Source organism: Lacerta agilis, chromosome 9 (assembly GCF_009819535.1).
Source record: "Lacerta agilis isolate rLacAgi1 chromosome 9, rLacAgi1.pri, whole genome shotgun sequence".
NCBI classification, from domain to species: Eukaryota; Metazoa; Chordata; class Lepidosauria; order Squamata; family Lacertidae; genus Lacerta; species Lacerta agilis.
In genome coordinates this window covers 10,200,116-10,226,863 of record NC_046320.1, presented here as the reverse complement: position 1 = coordinate 10,226,863, position 26,748 = coordinate 10,200,116, and the positions used below count along the sequence as shown (strand labels likewise).

General features: G+C 47.1%; 1 protein-coding gene across 1 annotated transcript in view; it reads left to right on the top strand.

The window, feature by feature from the left end:
• Window positions 1–14,803: 14,803 nt before the first annotated feature.
• The window catches only part of STRA6 (signaling receptor and transporter of retinol STRA6), a 40,053-nt gene continuing 28,108 nt past the window's right edge, over window positions 14,804–26,748 (top strand). Inside the window, exons 1-4 of the mRNA XM_033160589.1 lie at window positions 14,804–14,997; window positions 21,678–21,756; window positions 22,863–22,948; window positions 24,999–25,138. Of these exons, the coding sequence (XP_033016480.1) occupies window positions 14,897–14,997; window positions 21,678–21,756; window positions 22,863–22,948; window positions 24,999–25,138 (406 nt within the window). The 5' untranslated portion in view covers window positions 14,804–14,896. The remainder of the gene's footprint in view (window positions 14,998–21,677; window positions 21,757–22,862; window positions 22,949–24,998; window positions 25,139–26,748) is intronic.

Genomic DNA, 26,748 nt, shown 5'->3' with positions numbered 1-26,748 from the left:
CAAGGGATCGATGCCTTGGGAGAGCGAGAAAAATTCTCAGGGGCGATTCACAGCCCGGCCAGCACCTCTTTAATCTTCTACCCTCGGGCAGGAGATATAGAAGTATAATCAGTCGTACCAACAGGCTAAAAAACAGTTTCTATCCGTGGGCTGTTAGGCTGCTGAACGGGAAAATAATATAGTGCAACTGACTTTTGGGGTTGGTGCGTTGTGCGACAAGCACACAGGGTGCAATGAGATTGAGTGTTTGTGTGGCGGGGAGGGAGGCTCAGTTAATTTCATTGTACACAGGTTGTACATTGACCATAAAGGTATTATTATGATTACTTCTCAAACTGATAGATGAAGCAAAGCACAGCTCTCCTTTGAAATTCTCACTTCACCAAATTTTGCGATGCCGTTCTCCGACCAAAGAATGCATACGAAAATGCATTTACTGGGAGAGATGGCCAGTGTTAGAAACTCAGCTGTCACCAAAACAGAATGCCTAGTTGCCTTTTGGGGGCCAGGCAGCTTGAAAGTTGTTATTTTCAATACGACTTTTTGGTTCCTGAAATACGTTCTCGTTGTGCAGATAAAATATAACGGACAGAATTCAACAGGATGTGTGCGAAATGTGCCTGGCGAATTTTGAATGCTGGAGATATCATATGAAAAAGTGCCTTCTGTTTGAGGGGAAATTGCTTAGAAAAATGCATGTACAGGCAAAATATCCCGTTTATACTAGGGAAGCGCTCACAAACTGCATACAGATTTCCACAAGGCTTTTTGTTTAAGAGGGGAGAAAATCAAACATCCACAGAAATTGGGTGAACCAATCTTAACAATGAAAAATGAGAAACTGAGAGATCCTGGCCAATGCAGTGTAATGGTTAGAGTGTCAGACTAGGACCTGGGAGAGACCAGGGTTCAAATCCCCACTCGGCCACGAAGCCCACTGTGTGTGACCTTGGTTGGGCCAGTCACCGTCTTTTCTCAGCCTAACCCACCTCACAGGTACAGGTGGGTAGCCGTGTTGGTCTGCCATAGTCAAAACAAAATAAAAAATTTTTTCCAGTAGCACCTTAGAGACCAACTAAGTTTGTTCTTGGTATGAGCTTGGTATGAGTTTGTTCTTGGTATGAGCTTTCCAGTCTCAAAGAGAAGTGGCTGAATTGCAACTAATCACCAAACTTAAAACCATGGAGAAACCTGGTCTGAACAAAGACATTGGATTCTTATCTCATTATACATGACAAAGCTATCTTTAGCCATCTCACCCCTTGCCTTTCCCTGCAAGACTAATTGCAGCCGTTAAGAGTCATCAACAGGTTTTCCACACCTATCAGCTTATCACCCATTCCCACCACCCTCTGAGTAATACCCCTCCCCACTCCCTCACTATATTTAAGGATCTGGTGACTTGTGTTTCAGTGTAGCTGAAGAAGTGTGCATGCACACGAAAGCTCATACCAAGAACAAACTTAGTTGGTCTCTAAGGTGCTACTGGAAAGAATTTTTTATTTTGTTTCCACCTCACAGGGTTGTTGTGGAGATTAAATGAGGAGAAGGAGGACTATGTACCCCTCCTTGAGCTCCTTGACGGAAGAGGTGGAATATAAACGCAGTGAATGAATAAGTGAATGAATAACTCTCTCCACACTCACAACACTTATAGGCCAGAGGGATTAAGAATAGAACAGAGGGGTGGACAAAATCCTTGTGGGCGGAAGAGCTTCTCTGCTGCCTTCCTAGACCAGCCGTGGAGGAGCAGGAGGAGGAGGATCACAGGGCTGGTTGTTTTCAGTTTTCTGATCCCTGGGCTGGCCCCAAGCCAAGCCCTTTTAGCCGTGAAGGGGATAAAGTTCTTTGGCTGGAGGAGATCCTTCACTCCCTGCCCGCAAGCTGAACTTTGCCTCCAAGTGTGCTTGCCTGGGGCTGCATCTCTCCTGGGATCCCCTGGTCAGATGAGGGGAGACTTGGGAGCAGCTGGGCTTTGCAGAGCAACCTTGCCTCTCAAGGCTGAACCCCAGGCAATGAGCTCTTAAGGAAAACAGGTTCCAAGGGGGCACCTCTGGGGAGGAAGGGGGGGGGGGAAATCAGCAGATTCATTGAACAATCTGGACTCCTCTCATCAAGTTGTTTTGTCTGCCTACTTTGGAGAAGTTAGCCCTCTCTCTCTGCTAGCCTGCCTTTGGAGATCTTGATTGCAAACAAGGTAATATTCTGTTTTACCTGCTCTGTCTCCAAGCCATCTTATTTCCTTTACCAATGAACTTTGCGCTGGCCATGTGTTAAACGGTTAGCCTTTTTATTTTAAAAAAAACCCGCTAAAAAGTTCTATGTAACCACCGTGCTGAACAGTAACATTTAAAATCCCCAATTATTCAACCCGTGGGGATGGTTGTATAAAGAAGGAAAAGCTGGCAGTTTCCTTTCTTATGAAAGCAGCATTCCTGGTGATCCAAAGTACAAAAGTTTTGTTTTCAAATCCTCTTTAGAATTTGTCTTAATTAGAACCAGGAAGTATTACGTGAATTCTTTCCTGTTAAGTAGTCTCTCTTTCTCTCTCTCTGTTTGTGTGTGTGTGTGTGAGAGAGAGAGAGAGAGAGAGAAATAAAACAAGAATTGTAACTTTTTTCTGTTCAACATAATTTAATTTCTGGAGTTCCTGAGTTTTTTTTCTCTTACGCATTTGCTGGGATTTACACGTAGTTGCTGGAATTTAAATTTTCAATCACATTAAAAATTGGATGTTTTGTTTTGAGCTCTGCCAACTTCCACTTAACCCCAAGCTGTCATTATCAATATGACTACTCTCCGGAGTAAAGTTTCAAAGGCATTCAGGAATATTTATGGGAAAGTTGGGGGAGCTTTCCACTTGAACAAAGACTTGTTCATTGGCAGGACTTCAAAACAGGTGTAGCATCTGATTTTAACACTGGCTTGTTTTCTTGTTTTAAAAAAAGAATTGTTTATGATGCTTGTATTTCAAATTTGCTAACCAATACAAAGTGGATATGAATTATATTGTGATGTATTTTTTTAAAATAAAATGAGCTCTTCAGTCACTGCGATTTCCTCCATTTTCCATTCATCCCAATGGAAGCTTCCCCAGCCCCAATGCAAAGGGGGCCTGATCTGAATCTGAACCGTGGCATGAGAGGTTGTGGGCTTTAAGTCTTTGTCGCCCCTGTTGCGGTCCTGATCCATATTGGGCCCCTGCACTTGCTATTTGCAGCCGCTTCCATCGGAGTGAATGGGAAAATGGGTACTTTATTATTATCTGTTAGATTTCTTCCCTTTCACCTGAAGGTCCCAGGGCTGTTTACAACCACAGAAAATCAGCTGAAATAATTTACAGTCAAACAATTGTGTGTGTCCTTTAAAACAACCACCTCAAGTATCAAAGGCAGGGTATATCACTGTCAGCTGATGTAAGAGCAAAAGGTTAAATGCTCCACATTTGCAATTTACTTTAAAAAAAACACCTATTCATGCATTTAGCAATTGTGTGGATGACGTCTCATCTAATTTCATTCTAAATCTGTATTTTTATTGCTCTCGAGTTACTCTGCATTTACTCTGGGCCTTCTGGATCCAGAGCTTTAATATTATTGTTGTGTGTTCAGGGTTGAAGCTACATACAGTCAAGGGGATCGCGGACAGAATTCACCAGTGGCTGTGGTTTTGTTAAGCAGCCTCGTTGTCCAGGAAGGGCTGAACTGCAAACCCTCTTCCTACTCTGGACAGGACTCCCACCAAGCAGAGATTAAACCCGAATCACTGTGGGAAGGCTGTGATTCTTGTTTGGTTGACCTCTTCTCTTGGTGGGGGGGGGGGTGGACCTGAAGATTAGTGAACCAGCCTTCATCACCCACCCGGTCCTTCCCTTTGATGTACCCTAAGCATATTCGAGGCCTTCCCTCTGCACCCAGAAGTTAAACACTCTAAGCCTTGGTGCAAAGCCTCCAACATTTCTCTGATGAAAATAGGGGTGTCCTATTCCATTAGGGATGCGGAAGGCGCTGTGGGTTAAACCACAGACCCTAGGGCTTGCTGATCAGAAGGTCGGCGGTTCGAATCCCCGCGATGGGGTGAGCTCCCGTTGCTCGGTCCCTGCTCCTGCCAAGCTAGCAGTTTGAAAGCACGTCAAAGTGCAAGTAGATAAATAGGTACCACTCCGGCGGAAAGGTAAACGGCGTTTCCGTGCGCTGCTCTGGTTCGCCAGAAGCAGCTTAATCATGCTGGCCACATGACCCGGAAGCGGTACTCCGGCTCCCTCAGCCAGTAACGCAAGATGAGTGCCACAACCCCAGAGTCGGACACAACTGGACCTAATGGTCAGGGGTCCCTTTACCTTTTTATTCCAATAATAATAATAATAATAATAATAATAATAATAATAATAATAATAATAATAATAATAATTTTATTTATACCCCACCCATCTGGGGCTGGTTGCCCCAGCCACTCTGGGCAGCTTCCAACACACACACACACACACACACACACACAACCACACACATTTAGAGGACTTCTCTATACAGGGCTGCCTTCAGATAGGGATGCCATATTTCAAGGAGTGAAAATCCAGACAAAAAGTTGTTGAGATTCTTATGGGAAACTTGTTGAGCTATTTTTAAGGGAAATCGCCAAAAACAACACTGCCAACATGGGTTGCCATACATCCAGATTTTCCTGAATGTCAGCAATTTATGCTCACGCATTGTTTCTGACAGCCGATTGCCAGATATGTCCAGAAATTCTGGACATATGGCAACACTGCTTCAGATGTCTTCTTAAGGTTGTATCTATCTCCTTGGCTTGAGGGGTGCATAACTGAGGTCAGCTCACAGCCATTGATGAATTTTTGCCTGCACTAATCTCCATGACAACAGCAACGAGATGATGCACAGGTGGTTGGTTTGAGGGGGCAGGTTATGGCAGGACTTTTATTCTGCAGTGTGGATGACAAGCAGCAGTCCAACAGGCGAACCTTTTCCCAATATGACGATGCAGTTCTGAGGGGGTGAGGAGGAATTAGGCCTTCTCGCTTGGCCTGCTACCCATGTTCTCAGAGTGGCTGTGGGAAACCACCAAACAGGACCCGAGCACAAGAACCACCCTCCACCGGTGGAATTCAGACACATTGCTGCCTCCCACTGCAAAGATATAGCCATTGTGGCTGGGAGTCAACCATAGCCCGCTTCTCCATTCATTTGTCCAATTGTCTTTTAAAGCAGGTGGCGCTGTGGGTTAAACCACAGAGCCTAGGGCTTGCTGATCAGAAGGTCGGCGGTTCGAATCCCTGCGATGGGGTGAGCTCCCGTTGCTCCGTCCCAGCTCCTGCCCACCTAGCAGTTTGAAAGCACGTCAAAGTGCAAGTAGATAAATAGGTACCGCTCCTGCGGAAAGGTAAACAGTGTTTCCGTGCACTGCTCTGGTTCGCCAGAAGCGGCTTTGTCATGCTGGCCACATGACCCGGAAGCTGCACGCCGGCTCCCTTGACCAATAAAGCGAGATGAGAACCGCAACCCCAGAATCGGACAAGACTGGACCTAATGGACGGGGTCCCTTCCCCCCCCCCCACAAATGTTGTTTGGCCTTTGGGCCTCTGCTCCATCAGAATTTTAGGCTTCCTTCTTTCCCAGCCCTACCTGGAGATGCCAGAGATTGAGCCTCTATCTATCTGCATGTAAAACATGTGCTCTGCCACCAACAGGGCCGGCCCACCCATGTGGCAAGGTGAGGCAACTGCCTCAGGCATCATAATTCACCAGGGCAGCAGATCCCCATGTTGATTCTTCTTCCCTCCCTTGTTCCTGATGTAGACCTTCCCTCACCACTTCTTCTCTGCCGGGGAAGCTGGTGCCATGCTTCTCCCCCCCCCCAGCCCCTGGGAGCAGTGAGATAAGGGACAAGGCCTCTGTGACACGGGGAAATAGCAGCAGATAATGGCCAAGGCTCCAATACCACAAGAACACAGAGATAGCGCCCTATCGCAATCCCACTGCATGCCACAACAAGTTCTTAACAGGAAGCTTCCCAGACTCAGACAGGCTGCAAAATTGCTGTTTGCAATATGATTCATTATTGAATCATATTGATGGTGGCAATCTCCTTTTACTGAGGTTGGGGGCAGCCAACGTGATGACCTCCAGATGTAATTGGACTGCAGCTGCAACATCATCCCTGACCATTGGGTGTCCTTGCCGGGCTGATGGGAGTTGGAACTGAACGTCTGGAGAGCATCACAGCAACTGCTCTTAATCTAGGTCAGACTAGCAAGGTGTTAGGCTGGTTTTGCATCCCTATCCAGTCATCCAATGGCTTTGGGAGCCATTGATACCACTAGGCTTGTTCCTCCTGCCCACCTTTCACTTGTTCAGCAGGAGAAGATGCCAGGAAGACTCCACGGGTGGTGATGCTTTTATCTTCAAGCAATTCTTGATCAACCTTCATTAACCCAGCAGGGCATCATGCTTGCCACGGTTCCCACCACCACCATTTTTGAGACTCTTGAAAACATCTCAGTCATAGGGAAGAGAGCTATTTAAATCAAGAGTTTGGTTTACCTGTGGCCCTTTCAACCAATTGTCAGGAATGAGATGGAATCACTCGGCATCTGGAGGGCTAAAGGTTAGCTGCCTCTAGTTTAAGCATGGATTCGGAGCATCCTTTTATGTTAAATGGAGCTGTGACAGTTTGGAATATATTGGATTTCTGCAGCCTAGTTACCTATTTTTCGCTCCATAAGGCGCACTTTTTTCATCCTAAAAATTAAGGGTAAATATCTGTCCGTCTTATGGAGCGAATGGTGGTCCCTGGAGCCGAATTGCCCAGGGGCCAAAAGCAGATAGTGCTTTTTATTTTATAAAGAGAAAAGGGGGTGTTGAAAGGACCCGCTCAGCAGCTGATCAGCAAGAGATCGGGAGAGAGATAAGAGTCCCGGCTCCCTTTCAGCCCCACCCTCCATTGTTGAATGTGCTGCAGAGGGAGGTTGTTTGTTTCCCCAGCGACATGTGACTGGCTGATTAGATTAACTGTCTGGAAACTGTAGAAATAGCTCCCTTTCCTTCAGAAGCTGCAGAAATGTGAGTTGAACCCCATAAAAATGGGGCTTTTCCTCTTTGCTTTTCCCCCTTTGCAAAAGGAGCTTTGCTTTTCTCCCTTTGCAAAAAAGCTGCAAAACTTTTAGCTGATCCTAAAAAAACCCACAAAAAACCCAGGGCTTTTCCCTTTGCAAAAAAAAGCTACAAATCTTTTAGCTGATCCTCAAAAAAACCCAGGGCTTTTTCCTTTGCAAAAAAAGCTGCAAAACTTTTAGCTGATCCTCAGAAAAACAGGGCTTTTCCCTTTGCAAAAAAAGCTGCAAAACTTTTAGCTGCTCCTAAAAAAAACCCAGGGCTTTTAGAGGAGGAAAACCAGAAAAATTTTTTTTTTCTTGTTTCCTCCTCTAAAACGAGGTGCGCCCTATGGTCCGGTGCACCCTATGGATGCGAAAAATACGGTAAATGGTGGATGGGGCCTGTGACTCATCTATTCACTCTCTACCTGAATTTGCCTCATATGAGATCTGAGAAGGGCCATAGCTTGGTGGTAGAAAACATACTGAGTGTGCATGCAAAAGGTGCCATGCTCAACCTGTGGTATCTCTGGGTTGCCTTGGGAGAGACTCCTGTCTAAAACTGCTTTTGGTAGGAAATATGGAGCCAGGTGGACAAATGGTCTGACTGCTTTCAGGCAGCTTCCCACATGGCAGTATCTTTTAGGTACTCCAGTCAGCCCGTACAATGTAGGGCCATCTATTTCCCACTTCAGGTCTAGTTTCATGCTACTGTGTGGATTTGTGGTGCTACACAACACCACAGCAGTTCAAAATGCCCAAACTGATGTGCAGCCAGTTGCAAATGAAAGCTAGAGCTTCCTGGATTCTCAAACAGCCGCTGGGTACTCAGAACAAACATTTGGTCACAGTCAGTACTTATGGAAGTATTATACAGTATCTGATTGAATGCATCTGTTAATTTCTGGCCCTCCCTTGGAATTGCTGGCACATATCTGTGGTGAAATGGAGGCAATGAGAGATTTCACTTTCTTGGGTTCCATGATCACTGTAGATGGTGACAGCAGTCACAAAATTAGAAGACGCCTGCTTCTTGGGAGAAAAGCAATGACAAACCTAGACAGCATCTTAAAAAGCAAAGACATCACCTTGCCGACAAAGGTCCGTATAGTTAAAGCTATGGTTTTCCCAGTAGTAATGTACAGAAGTGAGAACTGGACCATAAAGAAGGCTGATCGCCAAAGAATTGATGCTTTTGAATTATGGTGCTGGAGGAGACTCTTGAGAGTCCCATGGACTGCAAGAAGATCAAACCTATCCATTCTTAAAGAAATCAGCCCTGAGTGCTCACTAGAAGGACAGATCCTGAAGTTGAGGCTCCAGTACTTTGGCCACCTCATGAGAAGAAAAGACTCCCTAGAAAAGACCCTGATGTTGGGAAAGATGGAGGGCACAAGGAGAAGGGGACGACAAAGGTTGAGATGGTTGGACAGTGTTCTCGAAGTGACTGGCATGAGTTTGGCCAAACTGCAGGAGGCAGTGAAGGATAGGCATGCCTGGCGTGCTCTGGTCCATGGGGTCACGAAGAGTCGGACACGACTGAACGACTGAACAAAAACAACAAGCTGTGTTGAGTCTGAGACTCTGTCCTCACTGAGGTGCAAAACCAGCATCTGGGCCACCCCACCTCAGATGGCAAACAGGTACCAGCAGGATGCTTCCATCTGAAGAAGAAAATTAAAATCCATGCATGAATTGGATTCTTCTTTCTGCCTCTTTAATTTGCCTGCAGCAATTTTTTTCCCTCCAGCTGTTTCCCTGGAGAGAGGGAGGGGGGGGGTAAAGGATAGAGAACTTGGGCACAGAAGAGTGTGGCTTGATCTGTATTAAGTCTGCAAAGCACCATGTAGCCAGACCAGGAGAACAAAGCTGCCTTGTGTGTACACAAGCCCCAGGTCCACCTTTCAGTTGCAACAGGTGCTGCTAGGACTGAATAGCCTTGAAACTTGCCTTAATAATCCCTCGCACGTTTGCAGCTGCCTTTAGCTCTTCCAAAGTAGGTCAGGTTGCCTCCTGAGACACTTTGCCAAATCCACCCCCCCCCTCCGCATCCTGGAATGGGAACTGGTTGGTTTGTAGGCTGGGGAGAGAACCAAGACTCAGCTTTCCTTGGGGTAGAGTGCAAAAGAGAGAAGTAGCCCCACCTACCTCGCAGGGTTATTGTAGGATAAAGTGGGGGGGGGGACATTATGCGATCTTGAGCTCTTTGGAAGAAGGAGGTGTGTGTGTGGTTTGTTTTTTTTAAGAGTGAGGTGTTGATTGCTGAGCTGCATCCTGGTCCTTCATACATTTCTTTTTCTTTTCTTTTTTTTGAAGTGTTTTTTTATTAAAGATTTCTTGTTTTACAAAAGTATGTGTGACATCTCTCCCTCGTATTTTTTACATGTATCATTTTTACAAATCAAAACAAAATATTTTTTTTTGAAAATTCCTTCCAGTAGCACCTTAGAGACCAACTAAGTTTGTTCTTGGTATGAGCTTTTCGTGAAGAAGTGTGCATTCACACGAAAACTCATACCAAGAACAAACTTAGTTGGTCTCTAAGGTGCTACTGGAAGGAATTTATTTTATTTTTTATTTTGTTTTGACTATGGCAGACCAACACGGCTACCTACCTGTAACTTTTACAAATCAGTTACATTTGTTGAGACATTGGGAAGGGGGAAAGAGGTGGACAGGGGTGGGAGAGTGGGTGGGGTGGGGTGGGGTGACCATGTTTCTATTTTACCTAATATATGTAGGGTTTGGTGTCAGCGATGCTTGTGCAGGTTCTCTGCTGTTCGCTTGTGTTCCTTTGGTAGTGAGAGAGGTTGGGGTTGGCCTAGGGTGTGGTTGTTCATTTGTGGTTGGCTGTGGTGGTCTTTGTTTTCATGTGTGATTGGGGTGGGTGGGCGTTATGGATCAGGTCAGCCATATTGATTTGTATGCTGTCGGTGGATTCTTGTCATTGTCTTGTTGGGCTGTGTATGCGATAAAGGGGAGCCATACTGGGGTGAAGGCATCTTATTCTATTTGTCCTCATATCAGTTTCAGGTTATTGGTTAATTTTTCTAGTAAGGCTGTTTCCCATTCTACTTGGTACCATCGGTCCATGCTTACTCCTGACAGGTCTCTCCAGTGTCTGGTTATGATGTTTCTGGTTGCTGAAATTAGGTGGGCTATGTATATTGATTTTGTATACATACATACCCTAGATAGAACTTACTGCAATGGCTGTTATCATTTGAACTTCAACAAAATACTCTTTGGGGGGTTACTTAAATCATATGAAATACTCCTGGAAAACTTTTCTGCTAGAGAAGGGTAGCTACTACTGTAAACACACTGCCTTAAAAAAGAGGAGGAAGATTGGCCTAGAATTTGCATGTGCTTTGATGTATAAATGCAGCTTCAGATTTAAGTAGATTTAAATACAAGCCAGCTATGGTTTTCCCAGTAGTAATATACGGAAGTGAGAGCTGGACCATCAAGAAGGCTGATCGCCGAAGAATTGATGCTTTTGAATTATGGTGCTGGAGGAAACTCTTGAGAGTCCCATGGACTGCAAGAAGATCAAACCTATCCATTCTCAAGGAAATCGGCCCTGAGTGCTCACTAGAAGGACAGATCCTGAAGTTGAGGCTCCAGTACTTTGGCCACCTCATGAGAAGAGAAGACTCCCTGGAAAAGACCCTGATGTTGGGAAAGATGGAGGGCACAAGGAGAAGGGGACGACAGAGGATGAGATGGTTGGACAGTGTTCTCGAAGCTACTAACATGAGTTTGGCCAAACTGCGGGAGGCAGTGAAGGATATGCGTGCCTGGCGTGCTCTGGTCCATGTGGTCACAAAGAGTCGGACACGACTGAACGACTGAACAACAACAAAATACAAGCCCTCTTGCCCCAGGGAGGGAGACTGGGAGCTGCCTGTCTGCATCACTGAACTGGGCGTGAACCAGACAGCCCTTCAGCTAGAGGAAGCCTTCAAACAGGCTAGGGTGGTCCTCTGTAATGTGGCCACCCAAAACGGATCAAAATATTGAAAGCAAGTGGACCCATTCATGGAGGAGACAGTTATTGGCAGCTCCTAGCCACAATGGCTATGCTGTCCCCACAGCTGAATGCCAAGGTGCTTGTTCTGGGAACCACAGAAGGGGAGAGGGCCCTTGAGCTCGGATCCTGCTTGAGCATTGGACCAGATGGGCCACTGGCCTGATCCAGCAGGCTCCTTTTATGTTCTCAGATCTAGGGATTGTGGCCAGTTTGTCAATGAAACGTCTTGTTATATGGTGCCCCTTCCTCACAAATCTCTGAGCGGTGCAAGAGTCCAGGGGCAGAGCTGTTTTTCCCATTGGGTTTACTGGCACGTTGCGCCAGGGTGCCAGCCTCTCAGAGGCGCCCCAGAAAGTGGGGGAGCTGCGCGGCTTTGCCGGCAGCCTCCCCTTTCCCTCCTGCATGCCCATCAGCTGTGCCCCATCAACTATATGGCTGGAGGGCGTGCAGCTTCCTTCCCATGCCTCCGCAGGAGGAGAGTGATCCACGCAGAGGCTTGGGAAAAGGTCGACAACTCTGGGAAACGGGGGTTGGGCGCTGGAGGGATCTTTGCACCACGGCGCCGGATATGCTTAAGATGGCCCTGTCCAGGGGGATCAGTCGCACTTCCCAGGGACTGTGCTTACTTTTGGACAATGGGACACAGAAGTCTGTGTCATCTTTATGATCTATGGTTCATTTACACATATATACAGCCGGAGTCTGGATGGAGAGAGTGTGGAGCATTCACATCCCAAGAGGTCCTGTTTCCTCCCATTGGCTGCAGCCCCAGATTCCAAGAGACCCACAATATCACGTGTGCTCTGCCCACCTCCCGCCCACGCTTGCAAAATGGACACTTTTTCTGTTTGCTTAGATTCACGTGCCAGTCCTACTCAGAACAAACCCATTGAAGTGAATGGACCCGACTAACTTAGGTTCGTTAATTTCAATGGGTTTACTCTGAGTAAGACTTAGTTGAGCACAACCTCTTATGTTTTAACAATGGCAGCCACCATCCAGGCTGACTTTCAAGCCCAGATTCCTGGCTCGGCTGAGCTACCTTCCTGTTGCAACTCCTGCGCAAAGTTCAATTGAATTGAATTAACTCCCTCTAAAAGAAATCAAAAGCTGTTCTTGAGTCAGATCTCTTATCGGTTTTTATTAAAAGCCACATGCAATATGCTCTCATTGCAATCCCTGCTCCTCCATCCCCTCCCACCCCTCAAACACTTCCCAATTCACTGTTGCGCTATTCATTTTGGCGGAAGGCAAAATGCTCTCTGGGGAGTGATGGATAGTGGGAAATGAAGAATACGGAGGGGCTTTATTGCAGCCATCAATCTCTTCCCTTGCAGTCCCGATCAAAGCCTTTGCTTTCCCAGGCAGAGGTTAGGCAGAGGAGCAAAGGGATCGAGTTTCGGGCAAACGCAGGGCGGAGTGTGGGCTCCATGCTGGGAGAGGGAACAAGAATTTGGCTCTCGCAAGGCGGTCACTGTGAGCTACCCCATTCATGCTTGGCACGGTCTGTGGGGAGACGAGGGGACTGTACAGATGGGGATGTGGTGGCTTGGATCCCTCCGGTCCAAAGGGGGAAGGTGTAGACCAGGCACCCCCAACCTGCGGCCCTCCAGATGTTTTGTCCTACAACTCCCATGATCCCTAGTTTACAGGACCAGTGGTCAGGGGTGATGGGAATTGTAGTACAAAACATCTGGAGGGCCAAAGGTTGGGGATGCCTGGTGTAGACTCTGGCTCTGAATGTGCCACCAACAGCCTGTGTGACTCCCCCCTCAGAATTTCTGAAATCCTTACTTGTACATCTCTTCAGGTTTTGGTGATCCGAATTCATAGACTCATAGAATTGTAGAAGGGCCATCCAGCCCATCCCCCTGCGATGCAGGAATCCCAGCTAAAACATCCATGGCAGATGGCCACCCAATCACTGCTTTAAATCCTCCAAGGAAGGAGAGTCCATTCTTCCTGAGGTGGGACGTCAAACAGCTCTCACTGCCAGAAAGTTCTTCCCGATCTTCAGGACTAGTTAGTGGCTAGTAGTCCTCACAAGCTGCACAGTTAAACAGTGGAACTTGCTCCCCCTGGAAGCAGTGGTGGCCACCAACTTGAATGGCTTTAGTTAGATGAGGATGAGACAAATTCAGGGAGGAGGAGAGGGCACTCAATGGCTACTAGCCAGGATGGCTCTGCTCTGCCTCCGCAGTTGGAATCAGCAATGCTTCAGAATACCAGTTGCTGTAAACCAAGGAGTGTGGTGGAGTCTCCTTCTTTGGAGGTCTTTAAGCAGAGGCTTGACAGACATCTGTCAGGAATGCTTTGATGGTGTTTCCTGCTTGGCAGGGGGTTGGACTGGATGGCCCTTGTGGTCTCTTCCAACTCTATGATTCTATGATTCTATGAAACCACAGGAGAGCTGCTCTTGTGCTCAGATCCTGCTTGCTGGTTCCTCTTTGGTCACCTAGTTGGCCACTGGCCAACTAGATGGGACTAGATGGGCCACTGCCCTGATCCAGCAGGCCAGTTCTTGTGTTCTGATGACTGAGGACCAGTGCTCTAATTGCAGAAGAATCCCGTGGCCTTCTTTTGGATCTGGCCTTCTTTGTTGTTGTTCAGTCGTTCAGTCGGGTCCGACTCTTCGTGACCCCATGGACCAGAGCACGCCAGGCACGCCTATCCTTCACTGCCTCTCGCAGTTTGGCCAAACTCATGTTAGTAGCTTCGAGAACTCTGTCCAACCATCTCATCCTCTGTCGTCCCCTACTCCTTGTGCCCTCCATCTTTCCCAACATCTAGGGAGCCTTCTCTTCTCATGAGGTGGCCAAAGTACTGGAGCCTCAACTTCAGGATTTGTCCTTCTAGTGAGCACTCAGGGCTGATTTCTTTGAGAATGGATAGGTTTGATCTTCTTGCAGTCCATGGGACTCTCAAGAGTCTCCTCCAGCACCAGAATTCAAAAGCATCAATTCTTCGGCGATCAGCCTTCTTAGCTACTGCTTTTTTAGAAATGGAGAGCGTGGTTTGGCTTCAACTGGGAGGAGTTGGGACATGGAACCCAAGAAGTGCTTCATGCATCAGGCCCATGGCCCGCTTAGTCCAGCGTCCTGTTCTCATGGTGGCCAACCAGAGGGAGGCCCACCAGCAGGATCTGAGCCCAAGAGCCCTCTCCCACGAGAATGTAAGAAGAGCCAATGTGTCCATTCCTCCTTTAAAGCCATATTTAATCATTTTTGCTTAAGCCCCCTCCCCCGCCCTGCTCCCGAGATTCACGTAAACCTTTGTTAAGTAAAGAAAACAATTGGTTTGGTTCATTCTGGGTCCGGCGTTCTCTGCAGTGGAGGGTGGGTGGGCGGGCAGGAACCCAGTTCAACCTGCCCTTGGTTCCTTTTAATCCCCTTGTCCCATTTCATGACCCAGACTCCCCCGAGCGAGATTTTTATGGCCACGCTCTCTATTCTCCTTTGTTTTCATCAGCTGTTGAAACAGGAGTCACTTTGAGCCAAGTTCTGCAGAGTAAAGTGGGAGGGAGAAAGAGGCAGAAGCAGCTAAAGGAAAGAGTTGAGTCGGATGTGTTGAGCCTCACAGCTGCCAGAGCTGGGCGCAATGGGGGTTTAAACTCCTCGGCAAGTTGAGCTGAATCAGCTGCAGGACAGATGCTTAATAAGAAGGGTTAAATCTATAGCTAAGGAAAAAAATCTCACACATCCCCCCCCAGACTCCATTATTCTTTGCATTTATCCTGCCGGACAGAAGCAAACGGGATGTCTTCCCAAGGGCTGGTGACCGACGACCTCTCCATGGATGGCAACTTTGCTCCTGACGATAACTGGTATATATATGACCAAACAGGGGACCAGGATGAGTGAGTATTAATCCATTTGTTTCCCAAGTATAATGTGTATGTCACTGAGTGAGGAATGCGATTCAATGGGGTGGGGGGTCTCTCTTCTTCACACCCAGGTCTGAAATGAATATTTGTTGGAAGCCGCCCAGAGTGGCTGGGGAGACCCAGCCAGACGGGCGGGGTACAAATAAATTATTATTATTATTATTATTATTATTATTATTATTATTATTCCTAAAACTTCCCTTCCCTTTCCCGCTGCCTTCCAAATTGCGGTTCCCTATCTGCTCAGGATAATCCAGCATTTACCGAATGTTTGTTACCTTTATGTCCAGCATTGAATGGTACTTTATTTGACCGCTACATCTCATAGCTGGTTTGGGAGGATGTTTTGAGAGTGTTTTCTTGGGGGACCTGCAATGGCATATGGCTACATTTGATTGCCTGACATGTAAAGGTATGCAGTATCTGAGAGATAACATGCAATGGAAGTTAGTACCTTACCTTCATATTCAATGCCTGCCGGAACCATGAGAAGGTACTCAAATTTTCACTGGGGGGAGGGGGAGAATACATTTTGGTGGTGTAGCACAATCTGTCTTTCAGCACCACCCTGCCACACTCCTTGGCAAAGCTGTTCCTAAAAGTCCCTATGCCAGCATTTTCTGACATCTATTAATCCTCCTGTACTACTTTATCATGGTCTCCTCCTGACTGTTCTGATTTCTGGGGCAGAAATCATATCACATATCATCACATCATATCATATAATATCCATATTCTGTATTGCTATTTTGGAAGTAGCCTTTTCAGTTCAGCCCCAAAGCAAACTGTATTTTGAGAACTTTCACTCCTCAGATCTAAGGCCTTTTGTTGGGGGGTGCATTTCATACAACCCTCGCCTCCCCCGCCCCCCGGAATGCAGCTTTTTCATTTATTTGTGGCGGCTGTGGCCAGTGATCCATGCAATCTGGTGCTGGCAGTGGTTCTGCTCCAGGGCCATCTTAGAGGGATCGGCCGCCGTGGCGCGGCGATGCCTCGGTGCCCCCGGCATGCCGCCTCTCCGCCTACCTCCCTCCCGTGACCGCCCCTCGGGAAGGGGGGTGGGCGAGCGGGGGGTGAGGGGCGTGGCGCTGGAGCAGCGCGGGGCTTTGCGCGCCCTTCCAGCGCTCCAGCTGGGTCTCCGGGAGGCGAAGGCGGCTGGCTTTCAGCCCGCCTGCCCGTGGGGTCGGGGGCGGGTTGGGGAGGGGACGCCCGGTATGCCGGCGGGCTCGCGGGGGCGCCCCGGGGGGCCTGGCGCCCTGGCGCGGCGCGCCACCAGCCCCTATGGATGAGACGGCCCTGTTCTGCTCCTTACTGGAGCCCAGGACTGTTCCCTCGCCATTCAGAGTGAGGGCAGGAATCATTCTTTTCTGATCCTGCCCTCCCTCGGATATGGTTTCGTGAATGTTTCCCGCATGGCTACAGTGTCACTTCACTAGCCTAAATACCCACCAAACAGCCTATGAACAAAGTGGTAACATTAGCAGTCACCCACCCCCACCCACACTACAATTAGACATCAGTTTTGATGGATTGATGTGAACTGTAGATTCTATCAGCTTGGATCAGTCTAAAGATTAGCAAATATGGCTTCATATTTGTTTCAATATTCCCATTTCATTTTCATTTATTTTTAAAGCCTTGTTTTTATTGTCCTTCAGCTGTAGGAGCAGCAAGGTCCTCTTTCTTTCTTTCTTTCTCTTTCTTTCTTTCTTTCTTTCCTTCCTTCCTTCCTTTCCCTTCCTTCCTTCCCCCCTCCCTCCCTCCCTTCCCTTCCCTTCCCTTTCCTTTCCCTCCCTTCCTTCCTTCCTTCCTTCCTTCCTTCCTCCCTTCCTCCCTCCCTTACTCACTCCCTCCCTCCCCTTCCTCCCTTCCCTTCCCTTCCCTTCCCTTCCCTTCCTTCCTTCCTTCCTTCCTTCCTTCCTCCCTCCCTCCCTCCCTTACTCCCTCCCCTTCCTTCCTTCCTTTCCTTTCCTTTCCTTTCCTTTCCTTTCTTTTCTTCCTTCCATTTCTTTCTTTCTTTCTTTCTTTCTTTCTTTCTCTTTCTTTCTTTCTTTCTTTCTTTCTTTCTTTCTTATTTTTACTGGATTTTTGAAATGATAGGCAAAACAAAAGTTTAATATCACTCTCACAATAAATTTGGTACCAATAAGAATGCTAAGCCTAAGCGATGTTACATAGAGTTTTTCAACAACAAAAAGGGAAATAAAATTAAGACCCACAACTACACCACAGGGTCCTTTGCGGGTGCATTTTGTTGACCCTGAAATAGCCCTGCAATGTGGCCTTCAAAGCAAATGGTCTCCCGTGGGACTCCCGTTTCTTCCTCTGAGCATTTGTTTTGAACCAAATGGGCTCCATTCAGTTTCGTGTTCCACTTGCTCCAAGATGAATAAAAACATAACAGGAGCCCGGCTGGATCAGGCCAGTAGCCCACCTAGTACAAGGGGCTCAAGGTAACTTACACAGTTCTCCTCCTCCCTGTTTTATCCTCACAACAACCCTGTACAGTGCACTAGGCTAAGACTGGCCCAGTGTTGGGATTTGAACCCTGCTCTCTCCCAGTCCCAAGTCCAAGACTCTTAACTACTGCACCAAATTGGCTATTCAGTTGGCCTGTTTGTTTTTGTTCGGGGTTTACTCATTGGTTTGAAACCTTCTGTCAAAGTCAACTGTGATTTTTGACACGAAGCTTTAATAAATTCAAATAACGCTCTTTTTCTTTTTGTTTTTTTTTAAAAAAACACAAAATGGCATCCTGTTAAGGCTCTCGTTTTCTTTAATTATTTTGTTTGTCTCATACTATTAATTGATTGCCTTTCAAAGCTGTTCGTAGGGCATTTTACATGTTTGTTTGTTTTTTGTAAAATCCATCCTAAATGGGGGGGAAACACACAACCTCTAAAACTAATAATCACATTTTAAAAATACAGTCATACCTCTGGTTACAATTGCTTCAGGTTGCGTTTGTCATGGGATACGAACGCGCTGAACCTGGAAGTACCGGAACGGGTTACTTCCGGGTTTGGCAATCCGTGCATGTTGTAATAATCATAAAACAACAGGAACGTACCAACAGAATAAAATAGTGCTGACTTTTCTACAAAATGAAAAATCAGGTGAAATAACACACAACCTCTAAAGCTAATAAACACATTTTTAAAATAATAATCATAAAACAGGAACGTAGCAACAAAATAAAATAGTGCTGACTTTTCTACAAAATGAAAAATAAGGTGAAATAACACTTCAGGGAGAAAGCATTTATGGGAATCATAGAATTGTAGAGTTGGAAAAGACCCCAAGGGTCATCTAAGGCCAACCTTATGCAATGCAGGAATCACAGGTAACCCCAATTTACTCCAAAGCCACAGCAGAAAAAGCCCTGTTTCCTGAAGGATGATAATAATAATAAATATTATTATTTTTTGTTATTCCCCATGAACTGGATCTGAATGGGTCCGGAGGTAGCATCTTGCTGGATCCATGTGTAGCTCCCCCAGGTGGCAAACAACTGAACTGGACATGGCAGCTTCTCCGGGGAGCCCTGGGCTCCCTCCTCCTACCCAGGCTAGCCTCGGGGTCCTCCGGGACAGGAAGGAGGGCTTCCTGTTCCAGTTGAGCCTTGCTTGAGCAACCAGGTCTCCCTGAGTTCCTGTGTGTTCCTATTTCCTTAATTCCCGACTTCCATCCTTGATCCCGACTCCTGGTTTATCCTTTTCAGCTCTGGCCGCTGGCTGGACTGGATTCACAGAACAGCTGCACAGGTGGGCTAAACAGGTTGCGGAATCTTTTACTTTGCTTGGATTCAAGAAATACCTGTAGACCAGAATCACAACTGAACCTGAGCCAAAAACTGTAGCTTGAAACAGGCATCAGGAATCACCAGATGTGCAGATATAGGAGGGACTGGCGTAACAGCAGTCCATGTGAATTGGATCTAGGGTTCTTGGTAGACCACAAGCCTAAAGTGAGTCAGCTGTGATGCAGAAGCAAAAAGGCTAGTGCAATTCTAGGCTGCGTCCGCAGAAGTCTAGTGTCCAGATCAAGAGAGAGCATAGTGCCACTCTATTCTGCCTTGGTCAGACCACACCTGGGGTCCTGTGTCCACTTCTGGGCACCCCGGTGTAAGAAGGCTATTGCCAAGCAGGAACATTGCCAAGCAGAAGCAGGTGACTGAGATGCTAAAGAGTCTGGAATCCGATACCTTTTGAGGAACCATTAAGGGAACTGGGGCTGTTTTGCCTGCAGCAAAGAAGACTGAGATGTGGCCCTGAGAGCCATCTTCAAATATCTAAAGGACTGTCGCATGTAAGACAGAGTAAGCTTCCCTTCTGCTGCTCCAGAGGGGAAGACCCGAAGCAACAGATGCAAATGACATGGAAGGAGATTCTGGCTAAATATTAGGAAGAACTTGCTGGCAGCAAGAGCTGTTCGACAGGGAAGGGGAATCCCTTAGGAGGTTGTGGACTCTCCTTCCTGGGAGGTTTTTAAGCAGAGGTTGGATGGCCCTCTGTCAAGGGTGCTTTAGCCGTGATTCCTGCATTGCAGGGGGTTGGCCTTTGAGATACCTTCCAAACCTACAATTCTAAGTTCCTAAAATGAGGCGCCGAGTGATTCAGCTGGGCCTTGCTAAACAGCATGACTAGAAGTGGGCACAAAGCTCCTCCTTGCATTCAGATCCCAGGAAGGCTTGACTTTAGCTTCATTCATCGGCTGTAACTTGATCCCTGTTTGGGTTTGGGTGCAACCAGAAGCGCTGAAAAGTCACAACAAAGAACCAAACTGTCCCTTTCTCTGGGTCAGCATCCTGCTGCTCATCTCTCCAGAAAGTTTGTTCTTGTTAGACTTTACCGGGGGGGTGGGGGGAGAGAGAGAGAGACTTGCAAAAAGAAAAGAAAAGAGAAACCCAGTCTTTAAATCCAACCAGTGACTAGCCCAAGGTCACCCAGCAGCTGCATGTGGGGGAGTGGAGACGCGAACCCGGTTCACCAGATTACGAGCCTACCACTCTTAACCACTATACAACACTGGCTCTCAAGGAATGGGGGCTCTCAGCACCCACAACAAACTGCAGCTCCCAGCATTCTTTGGGGGCAGCCATGACCGACTAAAGTGGTATCCTAGCACTTTCAGTGCAGGGCATGAGGTTGGCCTATGTGGGCTCCACCTGCCATTGGCTCTGATGCCCCCCACTGTGGGTCCCAAGCTGCCCCCGATGCAGCTTTGCTCATTGTTTGCAAATAGCTGCTTGGCTCCATCTCCTGATTCCGCCCAGCCTTTTCTATGACAAGGGGGTAGGTGCCAGGGTCATCTTCTCCACCCTTTTCAACCCCCCGCTGCTTAGCAAAGTCCTCTCCCTCCTTCCCTCCCTCCAGTAATGTCCCTTGGGACCCACCTGAACTAATTCCTTATCCGCTATGGTGCATTTCCCAGCTCTTCAAATAAATTTCCACGCTTCTCCATCTCCCTTAGTCGAACCGCGTTATGCATATTTAGCGCCTTTAATCTCTTGCTCACAAAACCAGTTCTTTTAACACCCCCCTCCGTTAATTTGGTTGCTCCTTTTAAAAAAAAATCCCTTTAATTTTAATATATATTGCCTCCCATTAACATAAGATATGTAAGCTTTCCCCTCAAACCCCTATTTTCCAAGGAACCAGAAAATGGTTTTGCATGCATGACATAGATTTATCTCCCTGCTTGGTTAATATAATGGCACACATATACCAGTGGTTTCCTGGAATAAGTATTTTACCCCCTGAGGGTGGAATCCTTGTGCAAAATCCTCCTGTTAGCTGGGCACAACTTATTGGATTCCATTTTACATGCAGAAGAGCCAGTGCTGTCAAGTATCCCGTTTTCCCTGGGATTCTCCCTTATTTCAAGCAGTTTCCCGCTGCTCTCCCTTATTTTTTATTTCCCTTAAATTTCCCGTTTTTAATGGAAGCAGCTCCTCCCCTGCTGGCCGGGGACTGGGTGGGAAGACCTCGCCTACTTGGAGAGAAAAGCCTCAGCCCTCAAAGCAAGTGGGAGCCGTTTCCCGTGCTTACAGGGGGGGTGTATTCCTCCCCCCGCATCAGCCCCTATCCGTTGCCGCCGAGCCCCTCAGCTGGCCAATAGGGTTAGCTGGCGGGCGGAGCCTGGCTGCCTTTGAGCAGCTGCTGCTTCCTGTCCTGTTTTGGTGGGATCAGACAAGAAGACGATGGGGCTCCATTGCGCGGAGCACATGGCTGCCCTCCTCTTTGCTCCGCTCCGAGCCCGAGCCCGCTTGGAGTTTACATTGCTGCTCCGCCCAATTTTGCTTCTGGCTCCGCCCACCACTGGCATGTGACTGTCCCCGGGATAGGTGAGACTGCTGATCCCTTATTTTCAAATCCGAAACTTGACAGCTATGACAAGAGCCCTCTTCTCTTCCGTGGTTTCCAGCAACTCGCACACAGAAGCATTGCTGCCTCCAACTGTGGGGTCAGGGCAGAGCCATGCTGGCTAGGAGCCCCCGATAGCCTTTAGCTCCATGGATTTGCCTCGTCCTTTTTTCAAAGCCATCCAAGTTGGTGGCCATCACTACCTCCAGTGGCAGGGAGTTCCATAGTCTAACTGTGTACCTCTCGAAGTGAATGTATTTTAAACATTTGCTTTTCTCTTTCATGTAGCATGACTCCTGAGGTTATCCCAGACTGCCACCCCACCATCCCTTACGACCTCTACCACGCCTGCATGGCTCCAGTATCAGTAAGTATTTTTCCAAGTCGTCTCCTGCTAATGGAGCACACAGACAATTTTTCAGGAAGATGAAGTCACACGGGAGACATCGCTGTGAGCAGGGAAGAGGAGAGGTATTGCTAACTTGCCTGCGAAGTCTAATTTCATTTGTAAGGGACATTTGTGAAACGAAACTGAAATGTTTTGTCAACTAATTTCTATAGCGTTGGTGTATCATGTTTCTCGTTTATGTAAAAGGTCTCCCATTGTTTTTTATTTCATAGAGCTGAAGCATAATGGTGGATACTTATTGATCTATACTAAAACACAGGTGAAACTCAAAAAATTAGAATATCGTAGAAAGGTTCATTTCTTTCAGTAATTCAACTTAAAAGGTGAAACTAATATATAAGATAGACTTATGACATGCAAAGAGAGATATGCCAAGCCTTTATTTGTTATAATTGTGATGATTATGGCGTACAGCTGATGAGAACCCCAAATTAACAATTTCAGCTTTGGGGTTTTCATCAGCTGTGCGCCATAACCATCACAATTATAACAAGCAAAGGCTTGACATATCTCGTTTTGCATGTCATGAGTCTATCTCATATATTAAACTCCAGTAGCTAATGAAAACAATTGCTTACATAAATGGACTTTTCCACAATATTCTAATTTTTCGAATTTCACCTGTAATTCTAAACTGCTTAATATATTTTTTTTAAAAAAATGTTAGGAGTATATGGCAGTATGAAACATAAGAAGACACTAAAATAATCTAATGAAGCAGAGCTTTAAAAGTTCCATACCCAAAGCCTATGCAAACGGTTTGTCTCTGCAAAGCGAGTAACTGAAGATGCTTCATGCACAATGGAGAGAAGGACTTTCCAGAGTGTTGGAGAGACAGAGGAAAATGTCTGTTTTCAAGTCAGCACTCTAATATATTACGTAGTCAAATAAAAGCAAAAAAGAAATCAACACCTCAGGGCAGTCTCAGCAGGGCCCTGCTATAAACCCATAAGCCCTTGTCTCCTGGATCTGCCACATTTTATATTTATCAAGATGGGCTGGAGCTGTGCAAACAACGGTCTTTGTTGCTCTCATTGAATCCACATCACTGTCCTCTCTTGCAGCTGGCCGTCTTGCTGATTCTCTCTCTGCTGGTGAAACGGAAGAAACTCTATAAAAATTGTTGGGATGGAGCCCCTGGACTGCTAAGGTACCCCTCTGCGGCCCAGATGCAGCCTAGGGATGGAGGACATTGTCTTTTGCTGTCTCTGAGCTAAGGTTGACGATTGTCATTCGTCAGGTTGTGAGGTGGCAAATCGGGCGGCGTGTGATTGTGGTAGGACCATCGAAGCCAGAGGCAGGTCCAAGAGGTCCTTCCCGTTGTCTGGCATGTGTGTAGGCTGCATGAGCTTTGCCCTACATCAGAGGTCAGCAACCTCCAGCCCATGGGCCGGATGTGGCCCATGAGCCACTTGCAAACGGAGCCGCTGGCTCGGCAAGCCCCCCATGCGCTGCACTAAACCAGCGCGGTGTGGGGACTTGCCGAGTGGTGCCGGAAATGGTATCTGCACACGCGCAGATACCAGAAACTGCGTCTGTGCATGTCCAGACACTGAAAATCGCTTCTGCGCAGGCATGATTTCCGGCGTCTGGGCATGTGCAGAAGCGATTTCCGGCACTACGGACATGCTCAGATGTGATTTCCGGCATCGCACTGTGCATGTCCGGCGCATGGGCGATCTGGCCCATGGCCGGAAAACCTTGCCGACACCTGCCCTACATAGTTCTTTGCAGCCCCCCATGACTAGTAGAAAGTGATCAAATTATGCAAAAATAAGCAGATTTATGTGGGTCAGCACAATGTAATGTATGCAGGTTGTGGAAAGCTTGCTTATACATTTCTATCCCACCTTTCCTCCAAGGAGCTCAACACATGAAACGCCCCCCTCCCCGTTTAATCTGATAACAACAACCCTGCGAGGTAGATCAGGCCCAGGGGCAGTGACTGGCCCCCAAAGTCACACCCAGGGAGCTTCATGGCTGGGTGGGGGATTTGAACCCAGGTCTTTCCCAGGTCCTAGTCCTCACTTAATCTCCACAACAACCCTGTGTGGTAGGTCCTGCTGAGAGGCAGGAACTGACCTCCCAGGTCGCACCCGGTGAGTTTCATGCTGGAGTAGAGATTTGAACCCTGGTCTCTCCCAGGTCTTAGTCCAATGTTCTAGCCATTACGCATCTAGTAAAATGAATGTGTAGGAGGGAGGCTACTTCAAGCAGAGGGCCACATTCTCTTGTGGGCAGCCTTCCAGGGGCCACATACTAGTGGGAGGCCTTCTTCCCACCCTCCTTCCAGAGAAGCAAGAGGTATTGCCAGGGGAAGAGCAGGCTCCATGAAGGATGTGGCAACAGGGACCATGGCATGGGCAGCACATTTCCCAGGATTGCAGTTGCACCTCTCTGTGCCCTTTGGTGGGAGGGGCAGCCCACAGCTCAGTGGTAGAGCATCTGTCTTGCATGCAAAAGGTCCCTGTCTCAATTGCGGTCATCTCCGGAAAAGAGTCGGGTCGCAGGTGACACGTAAGGGCCCTTCTTGGCTCTAGACGCCGGACAGTCACTGCCAGTTACAGCAGGAAATTCTGCAAAAGCTGGGTCGATCGCCCAAGCGGCTATTGGACAGTTCCCTAGGCCACCTGAGTTCAGCCATTCGCACCTGCATATAGCAAGTGAGCGTGAAAAGCTCAGGTGTATTTGGCTTCTGCTACCTGGGTGAATTTTTTGGATACATACAACCACGCACAAAGTCATTTGTGCAGCTTCTTGTCCATGCACAGCATGAATGCATTGAGCACACACCCCATCGTTCCAAAAGCTGGACACTGAAATGGTGTGGATGCACTTCAGTCTCCTCTCTGGGTATGCTGTGTGTCTGCATGTCGGTAGAGTTTGTGGGGAGGGAAGAAGAAGAAGATTTTGGATTTGATATCCCGCTTTTCACTACCCAAAGGAGTCTCAAAGCGGCTAACATTCTCCTTTCCCTTCCTCCCCCACAACAAACACTCTGTGAGGTGAGTGGGGCTGAGAGACTTCAGAGAAGTGTGACTAGCCCTAGGTCACCCAGCAGCTGCATGTGGAGGAGCGGAGACGCGAACCCGGTTCCCCAGATTACGAGTCTACCGCTCTTAACACTACACCACACTGGCTCTGCTGGTGCAAATGGGTCATTTAAAAAAAAATCATTCTCGTCTTTGTTCCCCCTTAAGCCCTGTGCAGTTCTTGGAAGAGGAAGGTCACAAGGGGCTGTCTGTGGCAGTTTTTGGCATCCTCTTCTCCTCCTTATGCATCCTGGTTCTGGATAGCGACCCTCTGCCCTTCATCACCGGCTCCTCGACCCAGAATCGAGGTAACACTGAGGGTTGTTGTTGTTGTTGTTGTTATTAATATCCTTCTTTTCACTAGACCAGGACAGCTTACGTAAATCAAAACAACCCAGATAAAATACACAAAGCTAAAAAGTTACACAAGCGAATTGTTTAAAAGTAGTTAAACTCTAATTCTATCAGAGTTTATAAAGCCAAATCTATTAAAACACAGATATTAAAACTGGCACAGCACTCTAAAAAGCCCTTTCCTTTATAAAACAATTGATTCCCCAAAGCCTGTCAGAATAGAGCCGTCTTCACCTGCCAATGGAAGGACCACAAGGAGGGAGCCAGTCTAGCTTCTCCAGGGAGGGACTTCCAAAGTTGTCTGGGAGCAGCCACCAAGAAGGCCCTGCCCCATGTCCCCACCAAGCATGCCTGTGGGGGTGGCAGGACCAAGAGAAGCCCCCCCCCCCCTTCCCAACCTCAAAGCCCAGACAGGTTTATATGGGAGAATACAGTCTTTCACAGAGCCTGGGCCTAAGCTGTATAGGACTTTATAGCCCTGTATAGTCATAACCAGGTTGCCGCCATGGGCACAGGAGAGAACCCATCTTCAATGGTTTACACCATGCTTTTTTAATTTTGTGTATTGTTCGCCACTCTGGAGACATTCAGGGCTCCAAAAGCTGCATTGTGTCTGTAAGATTTATACGTGGAGAATGTGGAGATCCCTGCCGTATCAGATCCAAGATCCAGCATCCTGCTTCTTGCAGTGGCCGAACAAGAGAAATGCAACTTTTGAAGTATGTTATATATTATTTCAGGAAGTGCAAATTAGGCAGAATCACCTTTAAATACAGTGATCTAAAGTAAGGTTACCAGATGTCCCTGTTTCTCAGGGACAGTCCCCGGATTTACAAATCAGTCCCCATACAAAATCCATTGAAGTGGAACAGTGTCCCTGGATTCATTGAAAAAAATCTGGTAACCTTAATCTAAAGGTGATTCTCCCTAATTTGCACTTCCTGAAACAATATATAACATACTTCAAAAGTTTCATTTCTCTCAATTTTGCAATGCAAATGCATATGTTAGGGTAACGTGTACATAAAATGTATACAGGTGAAACTCGAAAAATTTGAATATCGTGGAAAGGTTCATTTCTTTCAGTAATTCAACTTAAAAGGTGAAACTAATATATGAGATAGACTCATGACATGCAAAGCGAGATATGTCAAGCCTTTGTTTGTTATAATTGTGATGATTATGGCGTACAGCTGATGAGAACCCCAAATTAACAATTTCAACTTTGGGGTTCTCATCAGCTGTACGCCATAATCATCACAATTATAACAAGCAAAGGCTTGGAATATCTCGCTTTGCATGTCATGAGTCTATCTCATATATTAAACTCCAGTAGCTAATGAAAACAATTGCTTACATAAATGGACTTTTCCACGATACAGTATTCTAATTTTTCGAGTTTCACCTGTACAGTGGTGCCCCGCTAGACGAATGCCTCACTAGACGAAAAACTCGCTAGACGAAGGCATTCGTCTAGCGGAAGGCTGCCCCGCTAGACGGAAAAGTCTATGGGGCTGCCTCGCAAGACGAAAAATTTTCGTCTTTTTTTGTTTTCGTTTTGCGG